The 15000-nt window shown below is 31.1% G+C and overlaps 1 protein-coding gene across 1 annotated transcript in view; it reads right to left on the reverse strand.

Annotated features, from left to right (window-relative positions):
• Window positions 1-15000, reverse strand: part of LOC137639444 (dentin sialophosphoprotein-like) — a 131687-nt gene that overhangs the window by 17249 nt on the left and 99438 nt on the right. Inside the window, exons 2-7 of the mRNA XM_068371718.1 lie at window positions 3930-4392; window positions 3280-3454; window positions 1778-2986; window positions 904-1683; window positions 489-710; window positions 1-239 (exon numbers count right to left, since the gene is read on the reverse strand). The exon at window positions 1-239 is cut by the window's left edge and continues 144 nt beyond it. Coding sequence (XP_068227819.1) covers window positions 1-239; window positions 489-710; window positions 904-1683; window positions 1778-2986; window positions 3280-3454; window positions 3930-4392 — 3088 coding nt within the window. The remainder of the gene's footprint in view (window positions 240-488; window positions 711-903; window positions 1684-1777; window positions 2987-3279; window positions 3455-3929; window positions 4393-15000) is intronic.

Below are 15000 nucleotides of genomic sequence, written 5' to 3' on the forward strand. Positions count from 1 at the left end.
TTCTTTCATTAACATCACTTTTACTAGGTTCATTGACATCAGTTTTACTTCTTTCATTAACATCACTTTTACTAGATTCATTGACATCAGTTTTACTTCTTTCATTAACATCACTTTTACTAGATTCATTGTCATCAGTTTCACTTCTTTCATTAACATCACTTTTACTAGATTCATTGACATCTGTTTTACTTCTTTCATTAACATCACTTTTACTAGATTCATTGACATCAGTTTTACTTCGTTCATTAACATCACTTTTACTAGATTCATTGACATCAGTTTTACTTCTTTCATTAACATCACTTTTACTAGATTCATTGACATCAGTTTTACTTCTTTCATTAACATCACTTTTACTAGATTCATTGACATCAGTTTTACTTCACTAGATTCATTGACATCGATTTTACTTCACTAGATTCATTGACATCAGTTTTACTTCTTTCATTAACATCACTTTTACTAGATTCATTGACATCAGTTACCCTTCTTTCATTAACATCACTTTTACTAGATTCATTGACATCAGTTTTACTTCACTAGATTCATTGACATCAGTATTACTTCTTTCATTAACATCACTTTTACTAGATTCATTGACATCAGTTTTACTTCGTTCATTAATATAACTTTTACTAGATTCATTGACATCAGTTTTACTTCTTTCATTAACATCACTTTTACTAGATTCATTGACATCAGTTTTACTTCGTTCATTAACATCACTTTTACTAGATTCATTGACATCAGTTTTACTTCGTTCATTAACATCACTTTTACTAGATTCATTGAAATCAGTTTTACTTCTTTCATTAACATCACTTTTACTAGATTCATTGGCATCAGTTTTACTTCTTTCATTAACATCACTTTTACTAGATTCATTGACATCAGTTTTACTTCACTAGATTCATTGACATCGGTTTTACATCACTAGATTCATTGACATCAGTTTTACTTCTTTCATTAACATCACTTTTACTAGATTCATTGACATCCGTTTTACTTCTTTCATTAACATCACTTTTACTAGATTTATTGACATCCGTTTTACTTCGTTCATTAACATCACTTTTACTAGATTCATTGACATCCGTTTTACTTCGTTCATTAACATCACTTTTACTAGATTCATTGACATCCGTTTTACTTCTTTCATTAACATCACGTTTACTAGATTCATTGACATCCGTTTCACTTCTTTCATTAACATCACGTTTACTAGATTCATTGACATCCGTTTCACTTCTTTCATTAACATCACGTTTACTAGATTCATTGACATCCGTTTCACTTCTTTCATTAACATCACGTTTACTAGATTCATTGACATCCGTTTCACTTCTTTCATTAACATCACTTTTACTAGATTCATTGACATCAGTTTCACTTCTTTCATTAACATCACTTTTACTAGATTCATTGAGATCAGTTTCACTTCGTTCATTAACATCACTTTTACTAGATTCATTGACATCAGTTTCACTTCGTTCATTAACATCACTTTTACTAGATTCATTGACATCAGTTTCACTTCGTTCATTAACATCACTTTTACTAGATTCATTGACATCAGTTTTACTTCGTTCATTAACATCACTTTTACTAGATTCATTGACATCAGTTTTACTTCTTTCATTAACATCACTTTTACTAGATTCATTGACATCAGTTTTACTTCTTTCATTAACATCACTTTTACTAGATTCATTGGCATCAGTTTTACTTCTTTCATTAACATCACTTTTACTAGATTCATTGACATCAGTTTTACTTCACTAGATTCATTGACATCGGTTTTACATCACTAGATTCATTGACATCAGTTTTACTTCTTTCATTAACATCACTTTTACTAGATTCATTGACATCCGTTTTACTTCTTTCATTAACATCACTTTTACTAGATTCATTGACATCCGTTTTACTTCTTTCATTAACATCACTTTTACTAGATTCATTGACATCCGTTTTACTTCGTTCATTAACATCACGTTTACTAGATTCATTGACATCCGTTTTACTTCGTTCATTAACATCACGTTTACTAGATTCATTGACATCCGTTTTACTTCGTTCATTAACATCACGTTTACTAGATTCATTGACATCCGTTTCACTTCTTTCATTAACATCACGTTTACTAGATTCATTGACATCCGTTTCACTTCTTTCATTAACATCACGTTTACTAGATTCATTGACATCCGTTTCACTTCGTTCATTAACATCACGTTTACTAGATTCATTGACATCCGTTTCACTTCGTTCATTAACATCACGTTTACTAGATTCATTGACATCCGTTTCACTTCGTTCATTAACATCACTTTTACTAGATTCATTGACATCAGTTTCACTTCGTTCATTAACATCACTTTTACTAGATTCATTGACATCAGTTTCACTTCGTTCATTAACATCACTTTTACTAGATTCATTGACATCAGTTTCACTTCGTTCATTAACATCACTTTTACTAGATTCATTGACATCAGTTTCACTTCGTTCATTAACATCACTTTTACTAGATTCATTGACATCAGTTTCACTTCGTTCATTAACATCACTTTTACTAGATTCATTGACATCAGTTTCACTTCGTTCATTAACATCACTTTTACTAGATTCATTGACATCAGTTTTACTTCTTTCATTAACATCACTTTTACTAGATTCATTGACATCAGTTTCACTTCTTTCATTAACATCACTTTTACTAGATTCATTGACATCTGTTTCACTTCTTTCATTAACATCACTTTTACTAGATTCATTGACATCAGTTTCACTTCTTTCATTAACATCACTTTTACTAGATTCATTGACATCAGTTTCACTTCTTTCATTAACATCACTTTTACTAGATTCATTGACATCAGTTTCACTTCTTACATTAACATCACTTTTACTAGATTCATTGACATCAGTTTTACTTCTTACATTAACATCACTTTTACTTCTTTCATTAACATCACTTTTACTAGATTCATTGACATCAGTTTTACTTTACTAGATTCATTAACATCACTTTTACTAGATTCATTGACATCAGTTTTACTTCACTAGATTCATTGACATCAGTTTTACTTCACTAGATTCATTGACATCAGTTTTACTTCTTTCATTAACATCACTTTTACTAGATTCATTGACATCAGTTTTACTTCTTTCATTAATATCACTTTTACTAGATTAATTGACATCACTTTTACTTCTTTCATTAACATCACTTTTACTAGATTTATTGACATCACTTTCACTTCTTTCATTAACATCACTTTTTCTAGATTCATTGACATCAGTTTTACTTCTTTCATTAACATCACTTTTACTAGGTTCATTGACATCAGTATTACTTCTTTCATTAACATCACTTTTACTTCACTAGATTCATTGACATCAGTTTTACTCCTTTCATTAACATCACTTTTACTAGATTCATTGACATCTGTTTTACTTCTTTCATTAACATCACTTTTACTAGATTCATTGACATCAGTTTTACTTCTTTCATTAACATCGCTTTTACTAGATTCATTGACATCAGTTTTACTTCTTTCATTAACATCACTTTTACTAGATTCATTGACATCAGTTTTACTTCACTAGATTCATTGACATCAGTTTTACTTCTTTCATTAACATCACTTTTACTAGATTCATTGACATCAGTTTTACTTCTTTCATTAACATCACTTTTACTAGATTCATTGACATCAGTTTTACTTCTTTCATTAACATCACTTTTACTAGATTCATTGACATCAGTTTTACTTCGTTCATTAACATCACTTTTATTAGATTCATTGACATCAGTTTTACTTCTTTCATTAACATCACTTTTACTAGATTCATTGACATCAGTTTTACTTCTTTCATTAACATCACTTTTACTTCACTAGATTCATTGACATCAGTTTCACTTCTTTCATTAACATCACTTTCACTAGATTCATTGACATCAGTTTTACTTCTTTCATTAACATCACTTTTACTAGATTCATTGGCATCAGTTTTACTTCTTTTATTAACATCACTTTTACTAGATTCATTGACATCAGTTTTACTTCTTTCATTAATATCACTTTTACTAGATTCATTGACATCAGTTTTACTTCTTTCATTGATAATGACATAACTTCTAATACTTTCATTGACATCACCTTTACAACTTTCATTGATAATGACATCAATTTTAATACTTTCATTGACATCACCTTTACTACTTTCATTGATAATGACAACACTTTTGATAATTTCATTGACATCACCTTTACTACTTTCATTGATAATGACATCACTTTTAATACTTTCATTGACATCACTTTTACTACTTTCATTGACATCAATTTTACTACATTCATTGACATCAGTTTTACTGACACACTGTCACACATCTTTCCAAAGAAGTACACTATGTCACATCCTTATTTCTCGGCGAATAACCAAACAGTTAGTGTAGAGAGAGATAACATAGGTGGTGGGCGAGGCTAATCACAGGAACTCGACTTGCAGTAAGGGTGTGGTTAGATGCAAGTCTTCAGAGCGGGATGTACCACGAATTCCCGTGTCCAGCTGTACATTGCATGAAAGAAATTTTGATAGAGAAGCAAAGGTCTTCACTTATGAAATTCCTCGTCGGGGGGGGGGGGGGGTCGATGGCTGGTGCTTTGAAGCAGTATAAAGGCATAAGAGAAAATACCTTATCGATTTCGTATGTCGTTTTTATTGAAGTTGTGACGATCTCAAATACAACTCGGTTAAACGGTCGATGCTTGGCTTTGAAAACCGAAATTGCTCGATAGACAATGATGTTCTTGTTTATATTTTTTATTGAATTGTTTTATCGGCTTGACATTTTTTCTTTATTAATGTTACTCTTTCGATCCACTTTGAATGACAGTAATACGAAATTAGGGGTAAAGCAAGTCTGCATTCAGTTATTATTATTATTATTATTATTATTATTATTATTATTATTACTTGCTAAGCTACAACCCTAATTGGAAATGCAGGATGCTTTAAGCCCAGGTGCCCCAACAGGGAAAATAGCTCAGTGAGGAAAGGAAACAAGGAAAAATCAAATATTTCTAGAACAATGACATTAAGATAAATAATTCTTATATAAGCTGTAAAAAATTTAAACAAAAGAGGAAGATAAATACTATAGAATATTATGCCCGAGCGTACCCTCAAGCAAGAGAACTCTAACCCAAGACAGTGGAAGGTCATGGTACAGATGCTATGGCACTACCCAAGACTAGAGAACAATGGTTTGATTATGGAGTGTCCTTCTTCTAGAAGAGCTGCTTGGTAGAATGCTGTGAACATTTCAAGAATTGCCATTTCGTGATTCTAAAGTGGATGAGATTTCGTTAGGTTTAAGAACATGTACTGTACAGTGGGACACAGGAATTTATGGTACACCCTTCTCCGAAGAATTACACCCAATCATACGAGTTCCTATGATTCGCTCCGCCCACCACCTCTGCCATCTTTCTGACCCTATTTCTTTGGTTATTTGCATGTGAAGTAAGGGTGTGACTGGGTGCACCTTTTCGGAGTATGGTGTACCATGGACTGTTGTGTCCAACTGTACATTTAAGAGATGTTCATTCAGTCTTACAAACTTATCCGTTTATAAGATCAGGGTAGAAATCACAATTACCTACGAATATTTTAAAGTCAGATTTAAAAAAATAGGTTTCATTATCCTCCGGAAGAGATGAGTTATCAATAAATTTTATACTAAGTAAGAAAAAATATAAGATCAGGGTAGAGATCACATTTACCTACGATTGAAATTGAAGTCAAGTTAAAGAAAAAAAATTTTCTTATCCTCCGAAAGAAATGATTTATCAATAAATTTTATATTAAACAAAGAAATATTTATCTGCGACTGAGTCGGATAAAAAAAAATGGTTTCATTACCCCTCGAAAACGATAATTTATCAATAGATTTTATATCAAAGAAAAAAAATATTTACCTGCTACTTTTGAAGTCAGATAGAAAATTAAATTCTTTCATTACCCTTCGAAGCGATAATTTATCAATAGATTTTATATCAAAGAAAAAAAAAATACCTACTACTGCTTTCATTACTCTTCGAAAGCTATAATTTATCAATCAAATTTTATATCAAACAAACAAAACCAAAAAGGGAAAACTGCTATTGTTGATAATCAATACCCAACTGGTATCAACTAGTTCTTCGACCTATGAACTGACTTCTTTCTTGGGATACTTTCAGAAACGAATTCTTCCCTATCTTTCTCTCTCTCTCTATGTCTTGCGTCAAACACAGATATCAGTAGACGAAAATATCTGACATTTCATCGCCAGGTTTATTCTCGGTTCTGAAACTAAAGGGCGAACTCTGTTCTGTGACAAGAGCCGGCGAAAATAGACCAGGTCATGAAATACTCATTTCATTGGCTACGTGATCAATACGTCTATGGAGGAATTCTTCTGAAATTATTAGAGCTTTTCTTCTTTCTTCCTCTTTCTTCTTTTATTCCTCCTCTCTTTATTTCTTACATTCTCCACCCTCTTATTTTTTTTAATTATTGTTCGTTACATGAGTTCTCTTTCTTGAGGGTACACTCGGGCACACTATTCTATCTTATTTCTCTTCCTCTAGTTTTGTTCTAGTTTTTATAGTTTATATAAGATAATTATTTTAATGTTACTGTTCTTGAAATATTTTATTTTTCCTTTTTTCCTTTCCTCACTGTGCTATTTTCCCTGTTGGAGCCCCTTGGCTTCGAGCATCATGCTTTTCTAACTAGGGTTATAGCTTAGCAAGTGATAATGATAATAATGATGATAAAAGAAATACGAACTAAAAAAAAATATTCTATTTCATATTATGAATGATTTATGGTGATTAGGCAATTTCAGAAGTTGTTAAAAAGGATTAAGATATCTTAGATGCTAAATGATGATGAGAAAAAAACTAAATAAATTGATAATTCCGATTGAAAGTCTTCGCGATATTTGTAAAAATGGTTATGGTTTATGTACATATGATTACTTTTGCACTCCCGAAATGAAAGTCATTGTTGGTGATGATAACAGTGATTAAAAGTCATTGATGGTGATGATAACAGTGGCTAAAAGTCATTGTTGGTGTTAGCAGTGATTGAAAGTCATCGATTTATGATAACAGTGACAAAATCATTGAGGGTATTGATAAAAGTGACTGAGTCAGTGTTGGTGATGATAACAGTGAAAGAAAGTCATTGATTTATATGATAAGAGTGACTGAAAGTCATTGATGGTGATGATAACTGATTGAAAGTTATTGATGTTTATGATAACAATGGCAAAATCATTTAGGGTGATGATAATAGTGACTGGAAGTCGTTGATGATTATGACAACAGTGACTAAAACTCTTTCATGGTGATAACAGTGATGGAAAGTCAGTGTTGGTGATAATAACAGTGACTGAAAGCCATTCATGGTGATGGTAACAGTCACAGTGATGATGATGGTGATGATAAATTTAACTAAATAATGAATTTTACCAAGTATAAATGCCGGGAAAACACAAAAGCACCCTCTTGATATCTATTTTATTTTTATGTTTTTGTGTGTAAATAATATGAATTTTTGTGTCATATAAAAAGATTACATTGTAACGTGAATTGAATTTATGATAGAAATAAGGTGTACGAAACTAGGTCGAAGAAAGATAAAAATAATATTCTCTGCCACGCCCACTTAGGTCATTCAAACACTTTGAAATCAATAATAGATTTTCGTTTATTTCATTGTTTAATATTTTTGCATATTAATGTCATGCCGTTTTTGTTATTCAAAAGTATGTTCCCAATTACAAGAAATTTATTGAGAAGGGGAAATAGGAACCCTTGCATTGACAAAGTCATAAATACGTTTTCACGTATGTTAAAACACCTGGGATTGGAATGTATTACGTCAGCCTTGATAAATATGGCATATTGTGAAGTAATTTCTTTTTTAGTTTTTGTTGATCCCCTAGAGGAGTTATGAATGCCAATATCTCTCTCTCTCTCTCTCTCTCTCTCTCTCTCTCTCTCTCTCTCACGCACAAACACCACACTTGCTCTTTTATACTTTTATACGTAATATATATATATTAAAAATACACATCTAGCACATTATACACACATATGTGTGTATATATATATATATATATATATATATATATATATATATATATATATATATATATATATGTGTGTGTGTGTGTGTGTGTGTGTATGTATATATGTGCCTTATGTTTAAAATGCCACCTAATGTTTATAAACGCGTATTGTTAAATGACAGTAAACAATTTGATCATTATTGTTTTACTAAATTTAGAAGCAGATAGTTTGAAGAATTTCCAAAGCGAAACATAAAAATTCAAATTACGAAGTAGAAAGTTCCTGTATTAGTGTATAAACATTATTATTATTTTATTCCAAAGTGTTTTTGTTGTATAATTATAAATTACACACGCAATATAACAATGTAGCATGATCAAATTTCACTTCTTAGGTAAAATAATCTTGCTAAACAAAGATATCGATTATGAAAGCCTTGAAAGTAGGTTATTGATTAAAGGAGAATATTGATTTATCATTTATCATTTATATGTAGTAGGTTGGCCAAGGCACCAGCCACCCGTTTAGATACTACCACTAGAGAGTTATTGGGTCCTTTAACTGGCCAGACAGTAGTTCATTGGATCCTTCTCTCTGGTTACGCTTCATTCCTCCTTTGCCTACACATTCACCTAATAGTCTGGCCCATTCTTTCCACATCCTTTGTCCTCATACCTAGGAAAACTTAGATTACCAAATAATTCTTCTTCGCTCAAGGGGTTAACTACTGCACTGTTATTGTTCAGTGACTACTTTCCTAATGGTAATGGTAGAAGAGACTCTTTGGCTATGGGAAGCAGCTCTTCTAGGAGAAGGACACTTCAAAATCAAACCATTGTTCTATAGTCTTTGGTAGTGCCATAGCCTCTGTGCGATGGACTTCCACTGTCTTGGGTTAGAGTTTTATTGCTTGAGGGTACACTCAGGCACACTATTCTATCTTTTATGAATTTGTTTATATCTATATATGAAAAATCGATATAATATTGTTACTGTTCTTAAGATATTTTATTTATTTTGTTTATTACTTCTCTTGTAGTTTATTCATTTCCTTATTTCCTTTCCAAACTGGACTATTTTCCCTGTTAGAGCCCAAGGATTTAGAGCACCTTGCTTTTTCAACTAGGGTTATGTAACTGAGCTAATGATGATGATCATAATAACAATAATCATTATATTAATAATAATTATAATAATAATGATACACTATTTAAAGCTTGAATTTGTGTGATTATACGGGAATAGTAACTTTAACTTTTAAGGGAATGATACAGACTCATTTCTCGTATTCACAAATACACAGTCAATTTATATCCATTTCTGGAAGCCCTCTTCTATTATCAATGATTTCACTTAGACTATAAACATTTTAACCTCCACTTCGGGTGACAGGGGTTAACTGGTTAATCATCAGTGGATAGCAAGGGGTTGAATGCACTGAGGATAGATAAGATTCATCGCCTATCAATATACGATAAGGCTGAGGGTTGAAAGGTATTCCTGCTTAGGAAGTCTTAATAATGTATGGGTGGGGTGACTGAATTTGGAAAACCCGGGGCTCTCTGCACTAAGTCAAAGGTCATGCACAACTTAACGAGTAACATTCTACTCAGAGTGGTCAATGTACCTCCATTATGAAATACGAGTTTGTTGAGTTTGTGGTGATGATGATGATAATCTTTATTATTATTGTTATTATTATTTTTTTTTTATTTTTTTTTTTTTTTTACCCCCAGTTTGTGGGTTGTTTGTGTGTGTTTATGTTTGTTTGTGAACAGCTTATTATTATTATTATTATTATTATTATTATTATTATTATTATTATTATTATTATTATTATTACCTCCGCCAACGAAGGTGGAAGGAGGCTATGTTTCACCCCCTGTGTGTTTATGTTTGTTTGTGAACAGCTTATTATTATTATTATTATTATTATTATTATTATTACCTCCGCCAACGAAGGTGGAAGGAGGTTATGTTTTACCCCCTGTTTGTGTGTATTTATGTTTGTTTGTGAACAGATTATTATTATTAATATTATTATTATTATTACCTCCGGCAACGAAGCTGTAAGGAGGTTATGTTTTATCTCCTGTTTGTGGGTTGTTTGTGTGTGTGTGTGTGTGTATGTTTGTTTGTGAACAGCTTTCTGACCACAAATTTTAACCTGTTATGTAAAGAGCTGGAAATGATTAATTGATTCTGCGAAAGGCGTGCTGGTTTCGAGAAATTAGCTGCCGTGGCGGAGGTCTGTACTCTCAGAGTGCTTTTCTAGTTGTTGTTATTATTATTATTATTATTATTATTATTATTATTATTATTATTATTATTGTTTATTAATTTTTTGTGAGTCACAGTCTACAGAAACTAGTAGTTTACTGTATGGAGTTCTGGTTTCATCCAGCTTCCTTACGAATCCATCACTTTCCTTACTATATATGCTGCTTTAAGTCGCACGATATTCTGCACAAGTCCTGGGGCTATATCGACTCCTACCTTATCAAGATTCCTTTTTAATGACTTAGATATTGTACCTAGTGTCCCTATGATTATTGGTACCACTTCTACTTACATATTCCATAGGCTTCCCAATTCAATTCGTAGGTCTTGGTACTTTTTTTAATTTTATTTTTCTATTCCCTTATCTTCCTCTTTTGAGTCCGCGGGACATTTATTATTATTATTATTATTATTATTATTATTATTATTATTATTATTATTATTATTATTGTTATTATTTTTATTATTATTATTATTATTATTATTATTATTATTATTATTATAATTTTTATTTTATTTACAAGACTGTTGCTTACTATTTCACAAAGGTAAGCAATTTTAATTTAAATAGCATTATAAATTTCCTTTCTTTACCTTTGTGATAATTGTTTTATCACAAACAGCATACGGCAAGGACAAAGAAAGTGAAATAAGACAAAAATAGTTAGGAATCTTCATCCTGACAGGAGGAATTTTTAATTAATGTCTTTGACGAAGGATTTTCTGATTGAAATTTATAGGAAGGTGAAATTTCTTATTAAACATTTTGGTTGTTCATCTTACCACGTTGCATTTCTTATCGACGTCCATTGAGTAATCCAACTTGCTCCAAGTTGGTGTTTTTACTACATACACCGTTCATTCAGGAATTCAGTCATACATTATACATCAGTATTCTAAAACTTGTATCCATACTCATCATTTGATGATGTATTAAATTGTTTGGAGACTGCCTAAAAGTGTTCTAAGATTGCCTAATTGATTTAATTTCAATGGACATATTCATTTTATATCATATGAACGCAAACGCCATCATAGGGCGTTAGTGTTCATATAATATAAAATGAATATTTCCATTAAAATTAAATCAATTAGGCAATCTTAAAAAACTTTTAGGCAGACTCCAAACACTTTAATACTTCATCAAATGATACAGGATGATTATGGATACAATTTTTAAAATAGTATATTATATTATATTATATTATATATTATATATTATATATTATATATTATATATTATATATTATATATTATATATTATACATTATATGAACGCCAATGCCCTATGATGCAAAGGCGGATTATAGTTCCAGTATTTTAAAACTTGTATTCTTACACATCTATCATCATTCATGATGCATCAAAATGTTTTGAAATTTCCTAATTGCCTTGATTTTAATGGACATAATACCTTTTAATGCAAAGGCTGGTTAAAGTTCTGGAATCCATTTATTCAACAGTATATATCAGTCTTTTAAAACTGCTGTATCTATACTTACCCATCATCATTACCTCCGCCAACGAAGTTGGGAGGAGGAGATGTTTTCGCCCCTATTTTTTTTTGTCCGTTTGTTTGTTTGTGAACAACTTCCTGGCCACAATTTGACTCATAGAGTTGTGAAACCATCAGGGATTAATTGATATGTTGAGACGTGGAAGGGATTCAATTTTGAAATTCCTAGGTCAAAGGTCAAGATTAAAGTCGAGCAAAAGGTCAACCGAATTAACCCTAACCTTAACCCCAAGTTCGCACATGGTTTTCACACAGACTTCAAATATGCCTATGGTCTAAATTGATTCTGGGAAAGGCAAGCTGGTTTATAAAAATAAGCTGCCGTGGCGGAGATCTGCGTTTTCGAAAGCTTTTTAAGTTTGCGGTTGTATTAAATCGTTTGGAGATTGCCTTAGTTTTAATGGAATTTTTAATATTTATTATACGAGCGCCAATGCCCTTTGATGCAAATTCTGATTATGGTCTAATTGCACATGTTTCTTCCCCTCAAAGAAAGTTTATTTTGTTCCATCGATATCGGCGGCCTTTGTTCTCATGATGCGGTTCTTGCATGAGTGGATAATCTCATTTCTCAATCACGAAGTATTTATTAGGTTCAATGACAATAATCTTAACTAGTTTCATGGTGAAAGAAAGCTCAAATAATCAGCAAATATTCAATTCTTAGCGATTTTATGACTGAAGTTGTTTACTTTCCATTTCAAACGAATAATTATTGTTAAGAGTGTTCTCCATCTCAGCCAATTGGAGATGTAGCTTTTATGCTCCAAATAGGTTTTACAGTATATTTCTTCCTGTGATATATATATATATATATATATATATATATATATATATATATATATATATATATACAGTATATATATATATATATATATATATATATATATATATATATATATACATATATATATATATATATACAGTATATATATATATATATATATATATATATATATATATATATATACAGTATATATATATATATATATATATATATATATATATATGTATATATATGTATATATAAAAATATATGTATATATTATATATATATATGTATATTAGATATGTATATATATATGTATATATATATATATATATATATATATATATATATATACATATATATATGTATATATATACATATATATATATAATATATATATACATATATATATATATATATATATATATATATATATATATATATATATATATATATATATATATTAACAGGACAATACCCTAGAGACTAACCATATATCCTTATGATCAGCGCCCAAATCCTCTCTCCACCCAAGCTACTGTAGGACCAAGATTAACTACGCTCCCCCCAGAACCCCATTCTTAGCTCATAAGGGTAGTGGGGCTGTGCATACACTGCAAGAAACGAACGAGTTTGAGCGGGACAGGACCTTCCCAGTCATTTTATCATGTTCGTTCCAAAGCATTCAACATTTCACACCGCCTATTGCTCTTTTATTATCAAATCTACTCTATCGAAGCACTTGGAGACCAAGAAAGTCTTCAGTTTACTCTTGACAGGCTTAATATCTTCAGTCTTTCGGGTGTCTAGTGGGAGATTATTGTATAGTCTCGGGGCCGATTATTTAAATGATCTAGAAAAAATAAATTTTCCTTCGGTACAGAATGTCTTCATCTGCATTTTCCATGATTCTTTAACCTCTCTTTGTCTTTGTGGTATACACTGAGAAACAAAAAGAAAAAAAAAACCGTAATTTTAATCGGAAATTCTCCGTAAGAAATGTATTATTCACAGCCGTATTTCAGTAAAATACAGGTGACCCTAATTTTTACCCGACTTTGTTATTATCTTTCACATATTGGTGACCGTAATATCACTCCTTATCGTCAATATATCCGTTTTAAAACGATAAATGCCTGACAACATTTATTCCATGATTTTTATCGCTTTTACGGCAATTTTTAACAGTGTACAAGGTAAATCCTACTCAAAATAACTTTGAAGTATGTGTCATGCATTCTCAGGAATACGTTTATCCCCGGAATATCTTAAAAGAAGTGTTAAAGATTTTTGACAGACATAAATAGGTTATTCCAAGGCATATAGTAAATGAATAAGCTATTCCCTGGAAGAGGGTCATCATTGCAGGAATCCTTCAAACAGAGGTGATTAATGCAATGGATCTGGAATGCAGAGAAATGAGGACGATTCCAAGATACCCTTGCTAAATTATTCATTTTCGTCACGAGGGTAAATGACTTGAGGTTCCTGAAGTTGTTTATTACTATTATTATTAATATTACTATTATTATTATTATTATTATTATTATTATTATTATTATTATTATTATTGGTGTTGTATATCGTTATTGTGGTGTTGCTATTATTATTATTATTATTATTATTATTATTATTATTAGCAAAAACTTAATAGATAAGAAAAAGCCAATAAATTCAATTAAATGTCTCCTGCAGCTCTTTAGGAGACAGTGGCAACACGAGAAAAAAACAGAATCGATGAGTAAAGAAAATAAACATGTAGACAGATAAACTCAAAAATGAAATAATTAATCAAATGATAACGAAAGATGGGGTTCATATTCTTGTTCAGGAGCTTAAAATCCTTTAAAAGCAAGCCTTTTTCCAAGAAGTACCTGTTCACTTTGTAAATAATTGCCTTATCTTGGCTGTGAGTGTAGCTATATGACCAGAGAGTGTGTCTTATAGTGCATAGCGGCAGTGTCTGCTCATATGACACATTTAGAATGGGGAAAAACCTTTATACTAAAAATTTGCCTCGATTTCTACTTCAATAGGGGTGGAACAAAAGTTAGAATACTTGAGAATATAATTTCAGAAACACTAATTTATATAGTGACACGGAGAGAGAGAGAGAGAGAGAGAGAGAGAGAGAGAGAGAGAGAGAGAGAGAGAGAGAGAGAGAGAGAGAGAGAGAGAGAGAGAGAGAGAAGGTGGAGCAGGGTTGGAGAAAGAAGGCAAGCCGGTGATTTGTCGAGACGTGGCAACAGTGTGAGAATCCATTCAAAAAGAGGTGCTTTCCCCTATCATTCATTTCT

This window comes from Palaemon carinicauda, chromosome 4, assembly GCF_036898095.1.
Source record: "Palaemon carinicauda isolate YSFRI2023 chromosome 4, ASM3689809v2, whole genome shotgun sequence".
NCBI classification, from domain to species: Eukaryota; Metazoa; Arthropoda; class Malacostraca; order Decapoda; family Palaemonidae; genus Palaemon; species Palaemon carinicauda.